Source organism: Cinclus cinclus, chromosome 32 (assembly GCF_963662255.1).
Source record: "Cinclus cinclus chromosome 32, bCinCin1.1, whole genome shotgun sequence".
Lineage (NCBI taxonomy): Eukaryota > Metazoa > Chordata > Aves > Passeriformes > Cinclidae > Cinclus > Cinclus cinclus.
The window spans coordinates 1,550,832-1,576,473 of NC_085077.1; the positions used below are offsets into that span (position 1 = coordinate 1,550,832).

The 25,642-nt window shown below is 48.1% G+C and overlaps 2 protein-coding genes across 2 annotated transcripts; both read left to right on the forward strand.

The window, feature by feature from the left end:
- Window positions 1-1,433: 1,433 nt before the first annotated feature.
- Window positions 1,434-7,590, forward strand: LOC134055413 (long-chain fatty acid transport protein 1-like). The gene is given in 6 exon segments (XM_062511750.1): window positions 1,434-1,551; window positions 1,554-1,646; window positions 3,773-3,901; window positions 3,904-3,933; window positions 5,545-5,694; window positions 6,670-7,590. Coding segments are annotated over 6 exon segments (678 nt in total). The 3' UTR covers window positions 6,828-7,590.
- A 280-nt stretch (window positions 7,591-7,870) lies between these two features.
- PGLS (6-phosphogluconolactonase) lies at window positions 7,871-22,027 on the forward strand. Its single transcript, XM_062511882.1, has 5 exons — window positions 7,871-8,140; window positions 9,647-9,754; window positions 11,650-11,751; window positions 13,921-14,061; window positions 21,674-22,027. Exons 1-5 carry the CDS (start codon window positions 7,871-7,873, stop codon window positions 21,815-21,817), a joined length of 765 nt encoding a protein of 254 aa, XP_062367866.1. The 3' UTR covers window positions 21,818-22,027.
- Window positions 22,028-25,642: the final 3,615 nt, after the last annotated feature.

The window sequence follows — 25,642 nt, forward strand, 5'->3', positions numbered from 1 at the left end:
ACTACCTGGAGTAGATCCCAAAAAATTTGGGTCGTTCTCAGTTGATCCCAAATATTTTGGGATCCCATGACCCCATTCTCATTCCCATCTCCCATGGATCCCATTCCCGTTCCCATCTCCCCATGGATCCCATTCCCAGGGATCCCATGGATCCCATTCCCATCTCCCCATGGATCCCATGACCCCGACCCCGTTCCCATGGATCCCATGGATCCCATTCCAGGGATCCATGGATCCCATTCCCATCTCCCATGTCCCCGTTCCCATCTCCCCATGGATCTCATTCCCATGGATCCCATGTCCCCATTCCCATCTCCCCATGTCCCTATTCCCATCTCCCCATGGATCCCATTCCCATGGATCCCATTCCCATGGATCCCATGGATCCCATGGATCCCATTCCCATCTCCCCATGGATCCCATTCCATCTCCCCATGTCCCCGTTCCCATCTCCCCATGGATCCCATTCCCATGGATCCCATGTCCCCATTCCCATCTCCCCATGTCCCTATTCCCATCTCCCCATGGATCCCATTCCCATGGATCCCATGGATCCCATTCCCATCTCCCCATGGATCCCATGGATCCCATTCCCATCTCCCCATGGATCCCATGGATCCCATTCCCATCTCCCATGGATCCCATTCCATGGATCCATGGATCCCATTCCCATCTCCCCATGGATCCCATTCCCATCTCCCCATGGATCCCATTCCCATGGATCCCATGGATCCCATGGATCCCATTCCCATGGATCCATGGATCCCATTCCATCTCCCCATGGATCCCATTCCCATGGATCCCATGGATTCCATTCCCATCTCCCCATGGATCCCATTCCCATGGATCCCATTCCCATGGATCCCATGTCCCCATTCCCATCTCCCCATGTCCCTATTCCCATCTCCCCATGGATCCCATTCCCAGGGATCCCATGGATCCCATTCCATCTCCCCATGGATCCATTCCCATCTCCCCATGGATCCCATTCCATGGATCCCATGGATCCCATTCCCATCTCCCCATGGATTCCATTCCCATCTCCCCATGGATCCCATTCCCATGGATCCCATTCCATGGATCCCATGGATCCCATTCCCATCTCCCCATGGATCCCATTCCCATCTCCCCATGGATCCCATTCCCATGGATCCCATGGATCCCATTCCCATCTCCCCATGGATTCCATTCCCATCTCCCCATGGATCCCATTCCCATGGATCCCATGGATCCCATTCCCATGGATCCCATGGATCCCATTCCCATCTCCCCATGGATCCCATTCCCATGGATCCCATGTCCCCCATTCCCATCTCCCATGTCCCCGTTCCCATCTCCCCATGGATCCCATTCCCATGGATCCCATGGATCCCATTCCCATCTCCCCATGGATCCCATTCCCATGGATCCCATGTCCCCATTCCCATCTCCCCATGTCCCCGTTCCCATCTCCCCATGGATCCCATATCCCCGTTCCCATTTCCCCACGGCTTTTTCCCGGTTTTCCAGGCGAGCCGGGCTTGCTGGTCGGCCGCATCGACCAGCGGGATCCCTGCGCCGCTTCGACGGCTACGTCGGCGCCGGCGCCACGCGCGGCAAGATCGCCCGCGACGTCCTGGCCAAGGGCGACCAGGCCTACCTGTCAGGTGATTCCCGTGGGAATCCGCGCCCCAAATCCCGGCGCTTTCCACCCCGGGACCCCCCCCGGGGGATTTGGGAATCAACCGCAGGAAAAAGTCTGGGAGCGTCGGCCCGAAAATCCCACGTTGGGGTCTTGGATTTTATCTCCGTTCTAGATGAGATTTTGGGTTTTTTTTCCAATTTTCCATTGGAATTCCTGGATTTCCAGACCCAAATCCCAAAATTTTCCACCCAAAGGATTTGGGAATCAACCGCAGGAAAAAGTCTGGGAGCGTCGGCCCGAAAATCCCACGTTGGGGTTTTGGGGTCTTCTTCCCATTCTAGATGAGATTTTGGGGGTTTTTTCCCCAGTTTTCCATTGGAATTCCTGGATTTCCAGACCCCAAATCCCAAAATTTTCCACCCAAAGGATTTGGGACTCAACCGCAGGAAGAAGTCTCGGAGCGTCGGCCCGAAAATCCCACGTTGGGGTTTTGGGGTCTTCTCTCCGTTCTAGATGAGATTTTGGGGTTTTTTTCCCCAATTTTCCATTGGATTCCTGGATTTCCAGACCCCAAATCCCAAAATTTTCCACCCAAAGGATTTGGGACTCAACCGCAGGAAGAAGTCTCGGAGCGTCGGCCCGAAAATCCCACGTTGGGGTTTTGGGATTTTCTCTCCGTTCTAGATGAGATTTTGGGGTTTTTTTTCCATTTTTCCATTGGAATTCCTGGATTTCCAGACCCCAAATCCCAAAATTTTCCCCCACAGATTTGGGAATTAATCCATGGGGTTTTCCTGGAGCGATGGTAAAAAATTCCAGGATTGGTTTTGGAGCGTTGTCCCAAATTCGAGATGAGATTTTGGGTTTTTTTTTTTTTTCCTCACTTTTTTTTTTCTGGGATTTTTCTGCGATTATTCCCGGATTTTTCCAGGATTTTTTTGGGGAATTTTAACAGGATTTTTCTGGGATTTTGGGGGGGGGGGGGGGGGGGGGGGGGATTTTTTTTTTTCTCTATTTCCAGGTAGGATTTTTTTTAATGGCATTTTTAATGGCTTTTTTTTTTTTTTAGGATTCTTTGGGAATTTATCAGGGTTTTCCCAGGATTTTTTTTTTTTTAATTTTAACGGGACTTTTCGTGGATTTTTGGGGAAGTTTTCAGGGAATTTTTCCGGGATTTTTTTCCATGATTTCCCCCATAATTTTCCCATTTTTTGGGGACATTCTGGTCATGAATGATTTGGGGTACCTGCATTTCCGGGATTTTTTCCCCATTTCCAGGTGGATTTTTTTTAGGATTTTTTTATGGGAATTTTTCCAGGATTTTTCCAGGATTTGGAGAATTTTTATTGGGATAATCCTGGGATTTTTTGGGGGGAAATTTTTTCCCTATTTCCAGGTGGGATTTTTTTGGGAATTTTTCCGGGATTTTTGGAGGGAATTTTACGGGATTTTCCCCAGGTTTTTGGGGCAATTTTAACAGGATTTTTTTTTTTTCAGGGATTTTTTGTGGGATTTTTCCAGGATTTTTTGTGGGTTTTTTTCCTGAATTTTTCCATGATTTTTCCAGGATTTTTTTTTTAGGATTTCTCCCATTTTTAGGTGACATCCTGGTGATGGAGGATTTGGGGTACCTGCATTTCAGGAATTTTGGGGGGATTTTTTATGGGATTTTTGCAGAATTTTTCAGTGATATTTTGTAGGATTTTCCGGAATTTTTCCGGGATTTTTCCAGGATTTTTTGTGGGTTTTTTTCCTGAATTTTTCCGTGATTTTTCCAGGATTTTTTTGGGGTGATTTTCCCATTTTTAGGGGACATCCTGGTGATGGACGATTTGGGGTACCTGCATTTCAGGGGATTTTGGGGGGGATTTTTTCCGGGATTTTTTTCTGGAATTTTTCCGGAATTTTTCCGTGATTTTTCCAGGATTTTTTGTGGATTTTTCCGGAATTTTTCCGTGACTTTTCCAGGATTTTTTGGGGTGATTTTCCCATTTTTAGGGGACATCCTGGTGATGGACGATTTGGGGTACCTGCATTTCAGGGATTTTGGGGGGGGATTTTTTCCGGGATTGTTCTGTGATTTTTTTCCAGATTTTTTTCCGGGATTTTTCAGGCTTTTTTTTTTTTAGGGATTTCTCCCATTTTTAGGTGACATCCTGGTGATGGACGATTTGGGGTACCTGTATTTCTGTGACCGGGGTGGGGACACTTTCCGCTGGCGCGGGGAGAACGTTTCCAGCTCGGAGGTGGAGGGAGCCCTGAGCCGGGTCCTGGGCGACGCGACGTCGTCGTCTACGGGGTTCAGATCCAGGTGAATCCAACCCCACCCCAACACCCAAAAAAAAAAAAAAAATTAAAATTAAAATTAAAAAAAAAGAAACGGGTTCAGGATAACGGCACCGGGAAGGGCAAAATAAAAAAAAAAAAAAAAAATTTTTTTGAGGGGGAGGAAAAAAAAAATATTCCTAAAAAAATTCCCCTTGTTTTTTACTCCAAATTCCCCATTTTTTTAACCCAAAATTTAATATTTTTTAATCCCCAAATCCTAATTTTTTAAGCCCAAAATTCCCCTTATTCTTTTCCCAAATTCCCCTTATTTTTAACCCCAAAATCGGCATTTTTTGAACCCCAAAATCCTCAATTTTTTACCCCAAAACTCCCAATTTTTAACCCCAAAATTCTCCTTATTATTAACCCCAAAATCGCCATTTTTTGAACCCCAAAATCCCCAATTTTTCCCCCAAAACTCCCATTTTTAACCCCAAAATTTCCCTTATTTTTAACCCCAAAATCAGCATTTTTGTACCCAAAATCCACAATTTTAACACCAAAACTCCCATTTTTAACCCCAAAATTCCCCTTATTTTTAACCTCAAAATCACCATTTTTTGAACCTCAAAATCCACAATTTTAACACCAAAATTCCCATTTTTAACCCAAAATTCCCCTTATTTTTTTCCCCAAAATCCCCATTTTTTAACCCCAAATTCCCCATTTTTTCCCTAAATTTCCTTTTATTTAATCCCAAAATTCCCCTTATTTTCCCCCGAAAATCCCCATTTTTTGAATCCCAAAAATCCCAATTTTAACCCCAAAACTCCCTTTTTTAACCCCAAAATTCCCCATTTTTCCCCCAAACTTCCTCTTATTTTTAACCCCAAAATCCCATATTTTGAACCCAAAATCCCCAATTTTCCCCCCAAAACTCCCATTTTTAACCCCAAAATTCCCTTATTTCCCCCAAACCCCCATTTTTCCCCCCCAAACCCCGTTTTTTCCCCCCCAATCCCGTTTCCCCCCCCAACCCCCGTTTTTTCCCCCCCAACCCCCGTTTTTCCCCCCCAATCCCCGTTTCCCCCCCCAAATCCCCGTTTTTCCCCCCCAACCCCCGTTTTTTCCCCCCCAAATCCCCCGTTTTTCCCCCCCAACCCCCGTTTTCCCCCCCAACCCCCGTTTTTTCCCCCCCAACCCCCATTTTTCCCCCCCAACCCCCGTTTTTCCCCCCCCAACCCCCGTTTTTTCCCCCCCAATCCCCGTTTCCCCCCCCAACCCCCGTTTTTTTCCCCCCAAACCCCCATTTTTTCCCCCCCAAACCCCGTTTTTTTCCCCCCCCAATCCCGTTTCCCCCCCCCAATCTCCGTTTCCCCCCCCAACCCCCGTTTTTCCCCCCAAACCCCCGTTTTTTCCCCCCCCAATCCCCGTTTCCCCCCCCAAATCCCCGTTTTTTCCCCCCCAACCCCCGTTTTTCCCCCCCCAAACCCCCGTTTTTTCCCCCCCAACCCCCATTTTTTCCCCCCAAATCCCCGTTTTTTCCCCCCCCAACCCCCATTTTTCCCCCCCAATCCCCGTTTCCCCCCCCAACCCCCGTTTTTCCCCCAAACCCCCCGTTTTTTGCCCCCAACGCCGCCGTGTGCGCGCTGCAGGGACGGAGGGCCGGGCCGGCATGGCCGCCATCGCTGACCCCCATTCCCGGCTGGACGTCTCGGCGCTGTTCCAGGCTCTGGTGCCGGTGCTGCCGCCCTACGCCCGGCCCGTGTTCCTCCGCCTGCTGCCCCGCCTCGACACCACCGGTAACGGGGGCGGGGCCTGCAGGGGTGGGGCTGGTGGGGTTGAAATGGGTGGGGCTGGATGGGGGGGGCAGAATGGGGATTGGAGGGGTGGGGGCTAAAGGGGTGGTTTAAAGGACTGGGAGGGGCCTAAAGAGATGGGTGGGGTCTAAAGGGGTGGGGTTTAATGGGGTGGGTGGGGCTTAATGGGGTGGGGTTTAAATGGGTGGGGTAGAATGGGGGTAAGAAGGGTGAGGCCTAATGGGGTGGGGTCTGAAGGGGTGGAGTTTAAAGGGGTGGGGTTTAAAAACTGGGCAGGGTCTGAAGGGTGGGTGGGGCTTAAATGGGTGAGGTCTAAAGGGGTGGGGCTTAATGGGGTGGGTGAGGCCTAAAGGGGTGGGGTTTAAATGGGTGGGCAGAATGGGGATAAGAAGGGTGGGGTCTGAAGGGGTGGGGTTAAAAGGACTGGGAGGGGCCTAAAGAAGTGGGTGGGGCTTAAATGGGTGGTGTCTAAAGGGTGGGGCTTAATGGGGTGGGTGGGGCTTAATGGGGCAGGGTTTAAATGGGTGGGGCAGAATGGGGATTAGAGGGGTGGGGTCTAAAGGGGTGGGGTTTGAAGGGGTGGGGTTAAAAGGACTGGGAGTGGCCTAAATAGATGGGTGGGGCTTAAAGGGGTGGGTGGGGTCTAAAGGGATGGGTGGGGATTAAATGGGTGGGGTCTAAGGGGGTGGGGTTGAATGGGGATTTAAAGGGGTGGGGTCTATAGGGGTGGGCGGGGCTTAATGGGGTGGGTGTGGCTTAAAGGGGAGGGGTCTATCGGGGCGGGGCTTAATTGGGATTAAAGGGGTGGTGCCTAAAAGCGTGGGACCTAAAGGGGTGGGGTCTAAAAGGGTGGGGCATAAAGGGGTGGAGCCTAAAGTCCCCATCCCACATCCCGCGCTCCCGCTGTGAATTTCCCCATCCCCACACCCCGAATTCCCGGGATTTCCCCAATTCCAGGCACTTTCAAGCTGCAGAAGACGCGGCTGCGGGGGGAGGGCTGGGACCCCCGGGTGGTCCCCGATCGTCTCTTCGTGCTCGACCCCCAGCGCGGCCGCTACGTCCCCCTGGACGGGGAGATGTACGGCAGGATCTGCGCTGGGAAAACCAGGTTCTGATCCCGGAAAAACGCCTTTCCTGGGATCCCAAAAATCCTGCTCAAAAACTTCCCTGGGATCCTGAAAATCCCGGTGGAAAACTTCCCTGGGATCCCAAAAATCCCGGTGGAAAACTTCCTTGGGTTCCCGAAAATCCTGCTGGAAAACCTCCCTGGGATCCCGAAAATCCCGCTGGAAAACCTCCCTGGGATCCCAAAAATCCTGAAAATCCTGCTGGAAAATCTCCCTGGGATCCCAAAAATCCTGCTGCGATCCTAAAAAAAGGGACCCTGGGATCCTGAAAAACCCAAAAAAATCCTGCTGGATTTCCTGGAAAACGGAAGAAATTCCTACAAAAGAGTAGAATTCTTGGGGAAAAGAGCGGGATATCCTGGGAAACAGCAGAATTCCCAGGAAAACAGTGGGATTTTGAGGAAAAAAAAAAAAAAAAAAGCGGGATTCGACTGTAAGACTTTTTTTCCGAGTGAAAACAGCGGACGGAATTCCAGGGAAAACCGTGACTGACAAGAGAACGGTGGATGCGGCTCCTCCACCGCCCTCGCAGCCGCTAATTAACTCTGACAGCGCTAATTAACGACTAACTCGTGCCTAATTAACCCGCCTAGGGCCTGCTTTGGAACCTCCCGCCTCGCTGGGGCCAGCACGGACATTTTTAATTGACGGAGCCCCAGCGCCGGAGCGAATAGGTTAACAGGAATTTAAGCTATTCGGGCCTTTTTTAACCCAGTCCGCTCCCTTTGGTTGTGCCTGACCGCGAGGCCATTAAAAACCAGCGACTGTGCCGCGTGCTGTGCTGCGGGGATCAGCGAGGGAGGGTTTAGCGTGGGGGCGGTGGAGAAGGGCAGCGAAGCAGCCGCGCTCCTCCGGGCGGCGCCGCTACGCAAGGCCGAGGCTTTGCTAGGCCGCGCGTTGCTAAGCAACGCGTCGCGCTCTGACGCCACTTCCGGTGGGAAACCCGCCCACCCCATGCTCGCTTAGCAACGCGTCGCGTTGCCGACGTCACTTCCTCCTCCTTCTTCCCTCATCCCCCCGGAGGCGCCATCATGGCGGACGTTTCGGTTTTCCCCTCCCAACGCGAGCTCGGCGCGGCCCTGGCGCGGTTGGTGGTGGAAGCGGCGACCGAGGCGGTGGCGAGCAGTGGCCGCTTCACTCTGGGGCTCTCCGGGGGCTCGCTGGTGGCGCTGCTGGCGCGGGAGCTGCCGCCCGCCCTCAGGGAGGCGCCCGGGGCCGACCCTTCGCGCTGGCTCGTGGCGTTCTGTGATGAGCGCCTGGTGCCGCTCGAGCACCCCGAGAGCACCGGCGGCGCCTACCGGGTGAGGGGGGGGGAGGGCGGGACACCCGGAGGGTTCCCTGGGCCTGCGCCAGTTCGTCCCAGTATGTCCCAGTTCCTCCCAGTATGTGCCTCGGCTCCTCCTTCAGTTCCGCCGTTTTCTCTCCCAGTTGCCCTCAGCTCTTCCCAGTCTCACCCGGTTCCCGTTCCCAGTGCTCCCGGTTCACCGCAGTCCGTGACCGTGGCCCTCCCAGTTCCCGTTTTCCATTCCCAGTGCTCCCAGTTCTCCCCAGTCCCTCCCAGTTAGGCTGTTCCCCATTCCCAGTTCAGGTCCTGTCCTGGATTTCCCTTCCAGGCCCAGTAACTGTCCCAGTGCCCCCAGTAACGCTATCTGTGCCATTCCCAGTGCTCCCAGTAACCCAGTCTGGCCCATTCCCAGTGCTCCCAGTAACGCGGTGTGTCCCATTCCCAGTGCTCCCAGTAACCCAGTCTGTGCCATTCCCAGTGCTCCCAGTAACGCGGTGTGTCCCATTCCCAGTGCTCCCAGTAACCCAGTCTGTGCCATTCCCAGTGCTCCCAGTAACGCGGTGTGTCCCATTCCCAGTGCTCCCAGTAACGCGGTGTGTCCCATTCCCAGTGCTCCCAGTAACCCAGTCTGGCCCATTCCCAGTGCTCCCAGTAACGCGGTGTGTCCCATTCCCAGTGCTCCCAGTAACCCAGTCTGTCCCATTCCCAGTGCTCCCAGTAACCCAGTCTGTGCCATTCCCAGTGCTCCCAGTAACCCAGTCTGTCCCATTCCCAGTGCTCCCAGTAACCCAGTCTGTCCCATTCCCAGTGCTCCCAGTAACCCAGTCTGTGCCATTCCCAGTGCTCCCAGTAACGCGGTGTGTCCCGTTCCCAGTCCCAGGTGTTCTCCCAGTTGCCCCCTCCTGGTCCCCAGTTTCTCTCCCAGTGCTCCCAGTAACGCGGTGTGTCCCGTTCCCAGTCCCAGGTGTTCTCCCAGTTGCCCCCTCCTGGTCCCCAGTTTCTCTCCCAGTGCTCCCAGTAACGCGGTGTGTCCCATTCCCAGTGCTCCCAGTAACCCAGTCTGTGCCATTCCCAGTGCTCCCAGTAACCCAGTCTGTGCCATTCCCAGTGCCCCCAGTAACGCTATCTGTGCCATTCCCAGTGCTCCCAGTAACCCAGTCTGTGCCATTCCCAGTGCTCCCAGTAACGCGGTGTGTCCCATTCCCAGTGCTCCCAGTAACCCAGTCTGGCCCATTCCCAGTGCTCCCAGTAACGCGGTGTGTCCCATTCCCAGTGCTCCCAGTAACCCAGTCTGTCCCATTCCCAGTGCTCCCAGTAACCCAGTCTGTGCCATTCCCAGTGCTCCCAGTAACCCAGTCTGTCCCATTCCCAGTGCTCCCAGTAACCCAGTCTGTGCCATTCCCAGTGCTCCCAGTAACGCGGTGTGTCCCGTTCCCAGTCCCAGGTGGTCTCCCAGTTGCCCCCTCCTGGTCCCCAGTTTCTCTCCCAGTGCTCCCAGTAACGCGGTGTGTCCCGTTCCCAGTCCCAGGTGTTCTCCCAGTTGCCCCCTCCTGGTCCCCAGTTTCTTTTCGTCTCCACTGGGCTGGGCCCGGCCGAGGCTGCCAAGGACTACGAGGAGCAGCTGCGGAGGGTACTGGGGGAACTGGGATGGACTGGGAGGAAACTGGGATGGATTATGGGGGGGATTGGGATGGATGGGATGGACTGGGAAGACCCAGGAGGGGACTGGGATGCACTGGGAGGGACTGGGATGAATTGGGATCCACTGGGATGAACGATGAACTGGGAAGGACTGGGATGCACTGGGAGGGACTGGGATGAATTGGGATCCACTGGGATGAACGATGAACTGGGAAGGACTGGGATGCACTGGGAGGGACTGGGATGAATTGGGATCCACTGGGATGAACGATGGACTGGGAAGGACTGGGATGCACTGGGAGGGACTGGGATGAATTGGGATCCACTGGGATGAACGATGAACTGGGAAGGACTGGGATGCACTGAGAGGAACTGGGGTGGACTGGGAATAATGAGGGGAGAACTGGGAGGTGCTGGGGGGAACTGGGGTCAGTCACTGGTTTATACTGGTTCAGTCTGATCTCAATCAGTCCCTACTGGTCCATACTGGTCCACAGTGGTCCGTACCATCCCATACTGGGCTGTACTGTCCCATACTGGGCTGTACTGGTACATACTGGGCTGTACTGGTCCATACTGGGCTGTACTGGTCCATACTGGTCCACACTGTCCCATACTGGTCTGTATACTGGTCCATACTGTCCCATAGTGGTCCGTACTGCCCCGTACTGGTCCGTACTGGTCTGTACTGGGCTGCACTGTCCCATACTGGGCTGTACTGGTCCGTACTGGTCCGTACTGTCCCGTACTGGTCCGTACTGGTCTCATACTGGTCCATACTGGTCCGTACTGCCCCATACTGGTCCGTACTGGTCTCATACTGGTCCGTACTGGTCCGTACTGTCCCATACTGGTCCGTACTGGTCCATATGGGTCCGTACTGTCCCCTACTGCTCTGTACTGGTCCGTACTGTCCCGTACTGGTCCGTACTGTCCCGTATTGTCTCATACTGGTCCGTACTGGTCCGTACTGGTCCATACTGTCCCGTACTGCCCCATACTGGTCTGTACTGGTCCGTACTGTCCCATACTGGGCTGTACTGGTCTCATACTGGTCCGTACTGTCCCATACTGGTCCGTACTGGTCTCATACCGGTCCATACTGGTCCGTACTGGTCCGTAATGGTCCGTACTGTCCCGTACTGGTCCGTAATGGTCCGTACTGTCCCATACTGGTCCATACTGGTCCGTACTGGTCCGTACTGTCCCGTATTGTCTCATACCGGTCCGTACTGGTCCGTACTGGTCCGTACTGGTCCGTACTGGTCCGTACTGGTCCGTAATGTCCCGTATTGTCTCATACTGGTCCGTGCTGGTCCATACTGCCCCATACTGGTCCGTACTGGTCCGTAATGGTCCATACTGTCCCGTACTGGTCCGTACTGGTCCGTAATGGTCCATACTGTCCCGTACTGGTCCGTACTGGTCCGTACTGTCCTGTACTGGTCCGTACTGTCCCGTATTGTCTCATACTGGTCCGTACTGGTCCGTACTGGTCCATACTGTCCCGTACTGGTCCGTACTGGTCCGTACTGGTCCATATGGGTCCATAATGGTCTGTACTGCCCCATACTGGTCCGTACTGGTCCGTACTGGTCCGTACTGGTCCACACTGGTCTGTACTGGTCCGTACTGGTCCGTACTGGTCCGTACTGGTCCATATGGGTCCATAATGGTCTGTACTGCCCCATACTGGTCTGTACTGGTCCGTACTGGTCCGTACTGGTCCGTACTGGTCCGTACTGGTCCATATGGGTCCATAATGGTCTGTACTGCCCCATACTGGTCTGTACTGGTCCATACTGGTCCGTACTGGTCCGTACTGGTCCACACTGGTCCGTACTGGTCCGTACTGGTCCGTACTGGTCCGTACTGGTTTTGCAGGCGTTCCCAGACCAGGAGGTGCCCCAGTTTGATTTGCTGGTGCTGGGAGTGGGCCCGGACGGCCACACCTGCTCCCTGTTCCCGGGCCACGCCCTGCTCCAGGTAAGGGCACTCCCCCTTCCGGGAATTCCGGCCATTTCGGGACATCCTTTGGGAATTTGGGGGGATTTTTTTGGGAATTTTTGGGATTTTTTAGGGATTTTTTAGGGATTTTTTAGGGATTTTTTAGGGAATTTTTAGGGAATTTTAGGGATATTTTTGGGGATTTTGGGGGATTTTTTGGGAATTTTGGGGGATTTTTTAGGGATTTTTTAGGGAATTTTAGGGATATTTTTGGGGATTTTGGGGGATTTTTTGGGAATTTTGGGGGATTTTTTTGGGAGATTTTTTGGGAATTTTAGGGTATTAGGGATTTTTTTTAGGGAATTTTAGGGATATTTTTGGGGATTTTGGAGGATTTTTTGGGATTTTTTGGGATTTTTTTGGGAATATTGGGGGATTTTTGGCGGGAATTTTGGGGGATTTTTTTGGAGATTTTTGGGGATTTTTTTGGGATTTTCTGGGGGTTTTTTGGGATTTTTTGGGGAATTTTTGGGGAAGTTTTTTGGAATTTTGGGGGATTTTTGGTGGGAATATTGGGGGATTTTTGGGGGGATTTTTGGGAATTTTGGGGGATTTTTGGTGGGAATATTGGGGGATTTTTGGGGGGATTTTTTGGGAATTTTGGGGTATTTTTTAGGGATTTTTTAGGGAATTTTAGGGATATTTTTGGGGATTTTGGGGGATTTTTTGTGATTTTTTTGGGATTTCTTGGGATTTTTTGGGGATTTTTTTGGGGATTTTTTTGGGATTATTGGGGAATTTTTGGCGGGAATTTTGGGGGATTTTTTTGGAGATTTTTGGGGATTTTTTGGGAATTTTGGGGGAGTTTTTGGGGGATTTTTTTTTTTTAATTTTGTGGGATTTTTGGCGGGAATATTGGGGGATTTTTTGGGGGATTTTTTGAGATTTTTTTGGGGATTTTTTGGGGAATTTGGGGGGATTTTTTAGGGATTTTTGGGGGATTTTTTGGGAATTTTTGGGGGATTTTTTGAGGATTTTTTTGGAATTTTTGGGAAATTTTAGGGGATTTTTTTTGGATTTTTTGGGAATTTTGGGGGGATTTTTTGGGACGTTTTGGGATTTTTGGGTGATTTTTGGGGATTTTTTTGGGGATTTTTTTTGGACATTTTGGGATTTTTTTAGGGATATTTTTGGGAATTTTGGGGGGATTTTTCTGGCATTTTTTGGGTGATTTCTTTGGGAAATTTTGGGGGATTATTTTGGGAACTTCTGTGGGATTTTTGGGGGGTTTTTTGGGATGTTTTTGGTGACTTTCTGAGTGATTTTTGCGGGTTTTTTTGGGATTTTTTTGCTGGATTTTTTGGGAATTTTGGGGAATGTTTTGGGAATTGTTTCAGAACTTTTGGGGAATTTTTCCATATTTTTATTAAACGGTTTGGAATTCGGGGAATTTTTTGGGGGGGGGGATTTTTTGGGGGCGTTCTGTTTGGAAATTTTTTGTGAATTCTACGAAAATTTTTGGGTGGGGAATTTTCGGGGAGATTTTTTTTTTTTTTTTCCCATGGAATTTTCCGGAAACCCCGAAAATTTTGGGGAATTTTCGGGTGCGTTTTGGGCGTCGCTTTGGGAATTGTCGAGAATTTCTTCCTGTGATTTTTTTTTTCCCATTATTTCCCCCATTCTTTCCCCCATTACCCCCAATTAACGACCGTTGACGACCATTTTATTAATTAATAAATTAATAATTAATTAATTAAACCCCCCCAGGAGCAGGAATCGCTGATCGGGTTCCTCAGGGACTCCCCCAAGCCCCTCCCCAGCTCCTCCCTCCTTTCCCCCATTATTCCCCCCGTTATCACTAATTAATGACCATTAATTAATAAATTAATAATTAATTAATTAAACCCCCCCAGGAGCAGGAATCGCTGATCGGGTTCCTCAGGGACTCCCCCAAGCCCCTCCCCAGCTCCTCCCTCCTTTCCCCCATTATTCCCCCCGTTATCACTAATTAATGACCATTAATTAATAAATTAATAATTAATTAATTAACCCCCCCAGGAGCAGGAATCGCTGATCGGGTTCCTCAGGGACTCCCCCAAGCCCCTCCCCAGCTCCTCCCTCCTTTCCCCCGTTATTTCCCCCGTTATCACTAATTAACGACCATTTTATTAATTAATAAATTAATAATTAATTAATTAACCCCCCCAGGAGCAGGAATCGCTGATCGGGTTCCTCAGGGACTCCCCCAAGCCCCCTCCCCTCAGGGTCACCATGACTCTGCCCCTGCTCAACTCCTCTCGTTCCGTCCTGTTCGCCGCGGCCGGCTCGGAAAAAGCGCCCGTGGTGCAGGTTTGGGGCAAATCCGGGGGGTTTGGGGCAAATCCGGGGGGTTTGGGGCAAATCCGGGGGGTTTGGGGGCAAATCCGGGGGGGTTTGGGGCAAATCCGGGGGGTTTGGGGCAAATCCGGGGGGGTTTGGGGTAAATCCGGGGGGGTTTGGGGTAAATCCGGGGGGTTTGGGGTAAATCCGGGGGGGTTTGGGGTTTTTGGGAGTTCTGGGATAAAATCCGGGGGGTTTTGTGGATTTTGAGCTGAATTTGGGGATTTTTGGGCTGAATTTGGGCATTTTTGGGATGAGAGGTTCCATTTTCGGGCTGAATTTGGGCATTTTGGGGCTGAAAGGTTCCATTTTCGGGCTGAATTTGGGCATTTTTGGGCTGAATTTGGGCATTTTTGGGATGAGAGGTTCCATTTTTGGGCTGAATTTGGGCATTTTTGGGATGAGAGGTTCCATTTTCGGGCTGCATTTGGGGATTTTTGGGCTGAATTTGGGCATTTTTGGGATGACAGGTTCCATTTTCGGGCTGAATTTGGGCAATTTTGGGATGAAAGGTTCCATTTTCGGGCTGAATTTGGGCATTTTTGGGCTGAATTTGGGCATTTTTGGGATGAGAGGTTCCATTTTCGGGCTGAATTTGGGGATTTTGGGGCTGAATTTGGGCATTTTTGGGATGAGAGGTTCCATTTTGGGGCTGAATTTGGGGATTTTGGGGATGAATTTGGGCATTTTTGGGATGAGAGGTTCCATTTTCGGGCTGAATTTGGGCATTTTTGGGCTGAATTTGGGCATTTTTGGGCTGAATTTGGGCATTTTTGGGATGAGAGGTTCCATTTTGGGGCTGAATTTGGGCATTTTTGGGATGAGAGGTTCCATTTTCGGGCTGAATTTGGGGATTTTTGGGCTGAATTTGGGCATTTTTGGGATGAGAGGTTCCATTTTCGGGCTGAATTTGGGGATTTTTGGGCTGAATTTGGGCATTTTTGGGATGAGAGGTTCCATTTTCGGGCTGAATTTGGGGATTTTTGGGCTGAATTTGGGCATTTTTGGGCTGAAAGGTTCCATTTTCGGGCTAAATTTGGGGATTTTCGGGCTGAATTTGGGCATTTTTGGGATGAGAGGTTCCATTTTGGGGCTGAATTTGGGGATTTTGGGGCTGAATTTGGGCATTTTTGGGCTGAGAGGTTCCATTTTGGGGCTGAATTTCGGGATTTTGGGGCTGAATTTGGGCATTTTTGGGATGAGAGGTTCCATTTTGGGGCTGAATTTGGGCATTTTTGGGATGAGAGGTTCCATTTTGGGGCTGAATTTGGGCATTTTTGGGCTGAATTTGGGCATTTTTGGGATGAGAGGTTCCATTTTGGGGCTGAATTTGGGGATTTTGGGGCTGAATTTGGGCATTTTTGGGATGAATTTGGGCATTTTTGGGCTGAAAGGTTCCATTTTGGGGCTGAATTTGGGCATTTTTGGGCTGAAAGGTTCCATTTTCGGGCTGAATTTGGGGATTTTGGGGCTGAATTTGGGCATTTTTGGGATGAGAGGTTCCATTTTCGGGCTGAATTTGGGCATTTTTGGGCTGAAAGGTTCCATTTTGGGGCTGAATTTGGGGATTTTGGGGCTGAATTTGGGCATTTTTGGGATGAGAGGTTCCATTTTCAGGCTGAATTTGGGGATTTTTGGGATGAGAGGTTTCATTTTGGGGCTGAATTTGGGCATTTTTGGGATGAGAGGTTCCATTTTGGGGCTGAATTTGGGCATTTTTGGGATGAGAGGTTCCATTTTCGGGCTGAATTTGGGCATTTTTGGGCTGAATTTGGGCATTTTTGGGATGAGAGGTTCCATTTTGGGGCTGAATTTCGGCATTTTGGGGCTGAATTTCGGCATTTTGGGGCTGAATTTGGGCATTTTTGGGATGAATTTGGGCATTTTTGGGATGAAAGGTTCCATTTTGGGGCTGAATTTGGGCATTTTTGGGCTGAAAGGTTCCATTTTCGGGCTGAATTTGGGGATTTTCGGGCTGAATTTGGGCATTTTTGGGATGAGAGGTTCCATTTTCGGGCTGAATTTGGGCATTTTTGGGCTGAAAGGTTCAATTTTCGGGCTGAATTTGGGGATTTTGGGGCTGAATTTGGGCATTTTTGGGATGAGAGGTTCCATTTTCGGGCTGAATTTGGGCATTTTTGGGATGAAAGGTTTCATTTTTGGGCTGAATTTGGGCATTTTTGGGATGAGAGGTTCCATTTTCGGGCTGAATTTGGGGATTTTGGGGCTGAATTTGGGCATTTTTGGGATGACAGGTTCCATTTTCGGGCTGAATTTGGGCATTTTTGGGATGAAAGGTTTCATTTTTGGGCTGAATTTGGGCATTTTTGGGATGAGAGGTTCCATTTTCGGGCTGAATTTGGGGATTTTTGGGCTGAATTTGGGCATTTTTGGAATGAGAGGTTCCATTTTGGGGCTGCATTTGGGGATTTTGGGGCTGAATTTGGGCATTTTTGGGATGAGAGGTTCCATTTTGGGGCTGAATTTGGGGATTTTGGGGCTGAATTTGGGCATTTTTGGGATGAGAGGTTCCATTTTTGGGCTGAATTTGGGCATTTTTGGGATGAGAGGTTCCATTTTCGGGCTGAATTTGGGGATTTTGGGGCTGAATTTGGGCATTTTTGGGATGAGAGGTTCCATTTTGGGGCTGAAAGGTTCCATTTTGGGGCTGAATTTCGGGATTTTGGGGCTGAATTTGGGCATTTTTGGGATGAGAGGTTCCATTTTCGGGCTGAATTTGGGCATTTTTGGGATGAGAGGTTCCATTTTGGGGCTGAATTTGGCATTTTTGGGATGAGAGGTTCCATTTTGGGGCTGAATTTGGGCATTTTTGGGATGAGAGGTTCCATTTTGGGGCTGAATTTGGGCATTTTTGGGATGAGAGGTTCCATTTTCGGGCTGAATTTGGGCATTTTTGGGATGAGAGGTTCCATTTTGGGGCTGAATTTGGGGATTTTGGGGCTGAATTCGGGCATTTTTGGGATGAGAGGTTCCATTTTCGGGCTGAATTTGGGGATTTTCGGGCTGAATTTGGGCATTTTTGGGATGAGAGGTTCCATTTTTGGGCTGAATTTGTGCATTTTTGGGCTGAAAGGTTCCATTTTGGGGCTGAATTTGGGGATTTTGGGGCTGAATTTGGGCATTTTTGGGATGAGAGGTTCCATTTTGGGGCTGAATTTGGGGATTTTGGGGCTGAATTCGGGCATTTTTGGGATGAGAGGTTCCATTTTCGGGCTGAATTTGGGCATTTTTGGGCTGAATTTGGGCATTTTTGGGCTGAAAGTTTCCATTTTCGGGCTAAATTTGGGGATTTTCGGGCTGAATTTGGGCATTTTTGGGATGAGAGGTTCCATTTTCGGGCTGAATTTGGGCATTTTGGGGCTGAATTTGGGCATTTTTGGGATGAGAGGTTCCATTTTGGGGCTGAATTTGGGCATTTTTGGGATGAGAGGTTCCATTTTCGGGCTGAATTTGGGCATTTTTGGGATGAAAGGTTCCATTTTTGGGCTGAATTTGGGCATTTTTGGGCTGAATTTGGGCATTTTTGGGATGAGAGGTTCCATTTTGGGGCTGAATTTGGGCATTTTTGGGATGAGAGGTTCCATTTTGGGGCTGAATTTGGGGATTTTGGGGCTGAATTTGGGCATTTTTGGGATGAGAGGTTCCATTTTTGGGCTGAATTTGGGCATTTTTGGGCTGAGAGGTTCCATTTTCGGGCTGAATTTGGGCATTTTTGGGATGAAATGTTTTATTTTTGGGATGAGAGGTTCCATTTTCGGGCTGAATTTGGGCATTTTCGGGCTGAATTTGGGCATTTTTGGGATGAGAGGTTCCATTTTGGGGCTGAATTTGGGCATTTTTGGGATGAGAGGTTCCATTTTGGGGCTGAATTTGGGGATTTTGGGGCTGAATTTGGGCATTTTTGGGATGAGAGGTTCCATTTTCGGGCTGAATTTGGGGATTTTTGGGCTGAATTTGGGCATTTTTGGGATGAGAGGTTCCATTTTCGGGCTGAATTTGGGGATTTTTGGGTTGAAAGGTTCCATTTTTGGGCTGAATTTGGGGATTTTCGGGCTGAATTTGGGCATTTTTGGGATGAAAGGTTCCATTTTTGGGCTGAATTTGGGCATTTTTGGGATGAGAGGTTCCATTTTCGGGCTGAATTTGGGGATTTTTGGGCTGAATTTGGGCATTTTTGGGATGAGAGGTTCCATTTTCGGGCTGAATTTGGGCATTTTTGGGCTGAATTTGGGCATTTTTGGGATGAGAGGTTTCATTTTTGGGCTGAATTTGGGCATTTTTGGGATGAGAGGTTCCATTTTGGGGCTGAATTTGGGGATTTTGGGGCTGAATTTGGGCATTTTTGGGATGAGAGGTTCCATTTTGGGGCTGAATTTGGGCATTTTTGGGATGAGAGGTTCCATTTTCGGGCTGAATTTGGGCATTTTTGGGATGAGAGGTTCCATTTTCGGGCTGAATTTGGGGATTTTGGGGCTGAATTTGGGCATTTTTGGGATGAGAGGTTCCATTTTCGGGCTGAATTTGGGCATTTTTGGGATGAGAGGTTCCATTTTGGGGCTGAATTTGGGGATTTTGGGGCTGAATTCGGGCATTTTTGGGATGAGAGGTTCCATTTTGGGGCTGAATTTGGGCATTTTTGGGCTGAGAGGTTCCATTTTCGGGCTGAATTTGGGCATTTTTGGGCTGAATTTGGGCATTTTTGGGATGAGAGGTTTCATTTTTGGGCTGAATTTGGGCATTTTTGGGATGAGAGGTTTCATTTTGGGGCTGAATTTGGGGATTTTGGGGCTGAATTTGGGCATTTTTGGGATGAGAGGTTCCATTTTCGGGCTGAATTTGGGGATTTTGGGGCTGAATTTGGGCATTTTTGGGATGAGAGGTTCCATTTTGGGGCTGAATTTGGGGATTTTGGGGCTGAATTTGGGCATTTTTGGGATGAGAGGTTCCATTTTGGGGCTGAATTTGGGCATTTTTGGGATGAGAGGTTCCATTTTCGGGCTGAATTTGGGGATTTTGGGGCTGAATTTGGGCATTTTTGGGCTGAGAGGTTCCATTTTGGGGCTGAATTTGGGGATTTTTGGGATGAGAGGTTCCCTTTTGGGGCTGAATTTGGGCATTTTTGGGATGAGAGGTTCCCTTTTGGGGCTGAATTTGGGGATTTTGGGGCTGAATTCGGGCATTTTTGGGATGAGAGGTTCCATTTTGGGGCTGAATTTGGGCATTTTTGGGATGAGAGGTTCCATTTTGGGGCTGAATTTGGGCATTTTTGGGATGAGAGGTTCCATTTTCGGGCTGAATTTGGGCATTTTTGGGATGAGAGGTTCCATTTTCGGGCTGAATTTGGGGATTTTGGGGCTGAATTTGGGCATTTTTGGGATGAGAGGTTCCATTTTGGGGCTGAATTTGGGCATTTTTGGGATGAGAGGTTCCATTTTCGGGCTGAATTTTGGCATTTTTGGGCTGAAAGGTTCCATTTTGGGGCTGAATTTGGGGATTTTGGGGCTGAATTTGGGCATTTTTGGGATGAGAGGTTCCATTTTCGGGCTGAATTTGGGGATTTTTGGGATGAGAGGTTCCATTTTGGGGCTGAATTTGGGGATTTCGGGGTGAATTTGGGCATTTTTGGGATGAGAGGTTCCATTTTTGGGGCTGAATTTGGGCATTTTTGGGATGAGAGGTTCCATTTTGGGGCTGAATTTGGGGATTTTGGGGCTGAATTTGGGCATTTTTGGGCTGAGAGGTTCCATTTTGGGGCTGAATTTGGGCATTTTTGGGCTGAATTTGGGCATTTTTGGGATGAGAGGTTCCATTTTGGGGCTGAATTTGGGCATTTTGGGGCTGAATTCGGGCATTTTTGGGATGAGAGGTTCCATTTTGGGGCTGAATTTGGGGATTTTTGGGTTGAAAGGTTCCATTTTTGGGCTGAATTTGGGGATTTTCGGGCTGAATTTGGGCATTTTTGGGATGAGAGGTTCCATTTTCGGGCTGAATTTGGGGATTTTTGGGCTGAATTTGGGCATTTTTGGGATGAGAGGTTCCATTTTCGGGCTGAATTTGGGGATTTTTGGGCTGAATTTGGGCATTTTTGGGATGAGAGGTTCCATTTTCGGGCTGAATTTGGGGATTTTTGGGTTGAAAGGTTCCATTTTTGGGCTGAATTTGGGGATTTTGGGGCTGAATTTGGGCATTTTTGGGATGAGAGGTTCCATTTTCGGGCTGAATTTGGGGATTTTTGGGCTGAATTTGGGCATTTTTGGGATGAGAGGTTCCATTTTCGGGCTGAATTTGGGCATTTTTGGGCTGAATTTGGGCATTTTTGGGATGAGAGGTTTCATTTTTGGGCTGAATTTGGGCATTTTTGGGATGAGAGGTTCCATTTTGGGGCTGAATTTGGGGATTTTGGGGCTGAATTTGGGCATTTTTGGGATGAGAGGTTCCATTTTGGGGCTGAATTTGGGCATTTTTGGGATGAGAGGTTCCATTTTGGGGCTGAATTTGGGCATTTTTGGGATGAGAGGTTCCATTTTCGGGCTGAATTTGGGCATTTTTGGGATGAGAGGTTCCATTTTCGGGCTGAATTTGGGGATTTTGGGGCTGAATTTGGGCATTTTTGGGATGAGAGGTTCCATTTTTGGGCTGAATTTGGGCATTTTTGGGATGAGAGGTTCCATTTTGGGGCTGAATTTGGGGATTTTGGGGCTGAATTCGGGCATTTTTGGGATGAGAGGTTCCATTTTGGGGCTGAATTTGGGCATTTTTGGGATGAGAGGTTCCATTTTGGGGCTGAATTTGGGGATTTTGGGGCTGAATTCGGGCATTTTTGGGATGAGAGGTTGCATTTTGGGGCTGAATTTGGGGATTTTGGGGCTGAATTTGGGCATTTTTGGGATGAGAGGTTCCATTTTGGGGCTGAATTTGGGCATTTTTGGGCTGAATTTGGGGATTTTTGGGCTGAATTTGGGCATTTTTGGGATGAGAGGTTCCATTTTCGGGCTGAATTTGGGGATTTTTGGGCTGAATTCGGGCATTTTTGGGATGAGAGGTTCCATTTTGGGGCTGAATTTGGGGATTTTGGGGCTGAATTTGGGCATTTTTGGGATGAGAGGTTCCATTTTGGGGCTGAATTTGGGCATTTTTGGGATGAGGGGTTCCATTTTCGGGCTGAATTTGGGCATTTTTGGGATGAGAGGTTCCATTTTCGGGCTGAATTTGGGGATTTTGGGGCTGAATTCGGGCATTTTTGGGATGAGAGGTTCCATTTTCGGGCTGAATTTGGGGATTTTGGGGCTGAATTTGGGCATTTTTGGGATGAGAGGTTCCATTTTGGGGCTGAATTTGGGGATTTTGGGGCTGAATTCGGGCATTTTTGGGATGAGAGGTTCCATTTTCGGGCTGAATTCGGGCATTTTTGGGATGAGAGGTTCCATTTTGGGGCTGAATTTGGGGATTTTGGGGCTGAATTCGGGCATTTTTGGGATGAGAGGTTCCATTTTCGGGCTGAATTTGGGGATTTTTGGGCTGAATTCGGGCATTTTTGGGATGAGAGGTTCCCTTTGTGCAGCGCATCCTGCGGGAGGACCCGGATTTGTCCCTCCCGGCCGCTCGAGTCCGACCCCGGGCGGGGAAACCGCGCTGGATCCTGGAGCGGGGGGCGGGGCTGGGGCTGCGCCTGCGCCGGGGCTCGGCTCCCATTGGCGGGAATTGAGAAATTCCCAGCGCCGGGAAACGCCGCGGGACGGAGCGGGAATTTTCATGGAAAAATGGAGAATTTGGGGGAGGAAATGGGGAATTTTCATGGAAAAATGGAGAATTTGGGGGAGGAAATGGGGAATTTTCATGGAAAAATGGAGAATTTGGGGGAGGAAATGGGGAATTTTCATGGAAAAATGGAGAATTTGGGGGAGGAAATGGGGAATTTTCATGGAAAAATGGAGAATTTGGGGGGAGGAAATGGGGAATTTTCATGGAAAAATGGAGAATTTGGGGGAGGAAATGGGGAATTTTCATGGAAAAATGGAGAATTTGGGGGAGGAAATGGGGAATTTTCATGGAAAAATGGAGAATTTGGGGGGAGGAAATGGGGAATTTTCATGGAAAAATGGAGAATTTGGGGGAGGAAATGGGGAATTTTCATGGAAAAATGGAGAATTTGGGGGAGGAAATGGGGAATTTTCATGGAAAAATGGAGAATTTGGGGGAGGAAATGGGGAATTTTCATGGAAAAAAATGGGGAAATTTTATGGGAAAATGGAGAATTTTCAGGGAAAAAAATGGGGAATTTTGGGGGGGAAAAAATGAGAATTTTCATGAAAAAATGGAGAATTTGGGGGAGGAAATGGGAATTTTAATGGAAAAAAATGGGGGATTTTCATGGAAAAATGGAGAATTTTTGGGGAGAAAATGAAAAATTTATGGGGGAAAATGAGAATTTTTGGGGGAAAAAATGGAGAATTTTTTGGGGAGAAAATGGGAATTTTCATGGGAAAAATGAGAAATTTTTTGGGGGAAAAATGAGAATTTTCATGGAAAAAAATGGGGAATTTTTGTGGAAAAATGGAGAATTTTAGTGGGGAAATGAGGAATTTTTGAGGGAGAAAATGGGAATTTTTGTGGGGGAAAATGGAGAATTTTCATGGAAAAATGGGGAATTTTTGGGGGGAAACTGAAAATTTTAAGGGGAGAAAATGAGAATTTTTGGGGGAAAAAATGGAGAATTTTTTGGGGAAAAATATGGGAATTTTCATGGGAAAAATGAGAAATTTTTGGGGGAAAATGGAGAATTTTCATGGAAAAAAAATTGGAGAATTTTTTGGGGGAAAATGAGAATTTCTGTGAAAAAAAAATTAGAATTATCAGGGAAAAAATGGAGAATTTTTGTGTAAAAATGGAGAATTTCCATGGAAAAAAAATGGGAATTTCCATGGAAAAAAATGGGAATTTCCATGGAAAAAAAATGGGAATTTCCATGGAAAAAAAATGGGAATTTCCATGGAAAAAAATGGGAATTTCCATGGAAAAACTGCCCTCGGAATAGAAAAAATTCCATGGAAAAAATTCCAAGAATTGGGAATTCTGCTGGAAATGTTGGAATTTTTGAGTTGGGATATTTGAATTTTTTTGGATTTTTTTTTTTTTCCCCTGGAGTTTTGGACTGGAAATTTTTGGAATTTTTGGGAATTTTTGGGGATTTTTGACTGGAATTTTTGGGGATTTTTTTTGAATTTTTGACTGAAATTTTTGGGGATTTTTGATTGGAAATTTTGGGGATTTTTTGGGAATTTTTGGGGATTTTTTGGGAATTTTTGGGGATTTTTGATTGGAAATTTTGGGGATTTTTTGGGAATTTTTGGGGATTTTTTGGGAATTTTTGGGGATTTTTGACTGAAATTTTTGGGGACTTTTTTGGGGGATTTTTGACTGAATTTTTGGGGAATTTTTTTTGGATTTTTGGGGGAATTTTTTGGGATTTTTGAATCAAATATTTGGGGATTTTTTTGGGGATTTTTGACTGAAATTTGAGGGATTTTGGACTGAATTTTGGGGGATTTTTTATGGGATTTTGGGCATTTTTTGGGGATTTTTGACTGGAAATTTTGGGGATTTTTTGGGGATTTTTGCCTGGATTTTTGGGTTTTTTTGTTGTTTTTGGGGAATTTTTTGGGATTTTTGACTGAAATTTTTGGTGATTTTTTGGGGATTTTTGACTGAATTTTTGAAATTTTTGACCGAAATTTTTGGGGAATTTTTCTGGGATATTTTTTTTTTTTTTAAATTCATTTTTTATTTTTAAATTTTTTGGGGGGGAGGGGGGAATCAGAGCTCTTTTCGACGGAACTGAGAATTTCCAGGAAATCCTTGGAATTCCAAGGGGGGGTTTGAAAAAAAAAAAAATTAAAAAATAAAAAAAAATCACGGAAATAAAAAAAATTCTGGAATCCCAGCAGGAACTGGGAGAGGAAAAATTCCGGATTTAGGAAATTTGGGGATGTTTTTCTTGTCGTTGTTATTTTTTATTGTTTTTATTATTTTGGGAATAAACGGTGCTTTGGTTGAGCTGGAATTTGGGTCGGAATTGTGGGATTTGGGGGATCTGGGTGGGAGGATGGACTGGGAGGGACTGGGATGAACTGGGAGGGACTGGGAGGAAGAAAAATGGGCTGAAAAAAGCAGATTTTGGGTCTTTTTGGAAGCAGAAATGGGAAAATTTTCCTTCTTTATCCATGGGAAAATCGGGAATTTGGACTGGGATGAACTGGGATGGACTGGGATGGACTGGGAGGGACTGGAATAAACTGGGAGGGACTGGGAGGGACTGGGAGGAAGAAAAATGGGCTGAAAAAAGCAGATTTTGGGTCTTTTTGGAAGCAGAAATGGGAAAATTTTCCTTCTTTATCCATGGGAAAATCGGGAATTTGGACTGGGATGAACTGGGATGGACTGGGATGGACTGGGAGGGACTGGAATAAACTGGGAGGGACTGGGAGGAAGAGAAATGGGCTGGAAAAAGCAGATTTTGGGTCTTTTTGGAAGCAGAAATTGGAAAATTTTCCTTCTTTGTCCGTGGAAAAATTCGGAATTTCGACTGGGATGAACTGGGATAGACTGGGATGGACTGGAATAAACTGGGAGGGACTGGAATAAACTGGGAGGGACTGGGATGGACTGGGAGGGACTGGAATAAACTGGGAGGGACTGGGAGGAAGAAAAATGGGCTGAAAAAAGCAGATTTTGGGTCTTTTTGGAAGCAGAAATGGGAAAATTTTCCTTCTTTGTCCGTGGAAAAATCGGGAATTTGGACTGGGATGGACTGGGAGGGACTGGGATGGACTGGGAGGGACTGGGATGGACTGGGAGGGACTGGAATAAACTGGGAGGGACTGGGAGGAAGAAAAATGGGCTGAAAAAAGCAGATTTTGGGTCTTTTTGGAAGCAGAAATGGGAAAATTTTCCTTCTTTGTCCGTGGAAAAATCGGGAATTTGGACTGGGATGAACTGGGAGGGACTGGGAGGGACTGGGATGAACTGGGAGGGACTGGGAGGAAGAGAAATGGGCTGAAAAAAGCAGATTTTGGGTCTTTTTGGAAGCAGAAATTGGAAAATTTTCCTTCTTTGTCCGTGGAAAAATCGGGAATTTGGACTGGGATGGACTGGGAGGGACTGGAAAGGGAGGAAAATAGGCTGAAAAAGCCGATTTTTGTTCAGTCGGAAATTCCCGTGGCTCCCGAGTTCCCTCAGGAATTCTTCCCACAAAAAGGAGTTTTTCATTCCAAACCTCCCCGGCCGCGCCCTCATCCCAAAAAAATCCTCATCCCAAAATTTTCCACCGGCCACGATCCCGCCCCTCTTTCATCCCATCCCCCTCCTCCGGCCGCTTGCCAAAATATTTTCTTTTTTCCCATTTATTTCCATTTCCCCCCTCGCTTTATTGCCATTTCTTATTTTCCCATTTTTTTTTCCCCCTTCGTTTTTACCTTCCTTTCCCCGTTTCTTTCCTTTCGCTCCCATTTGGAATTCTGGGGTTAAAAAAAAA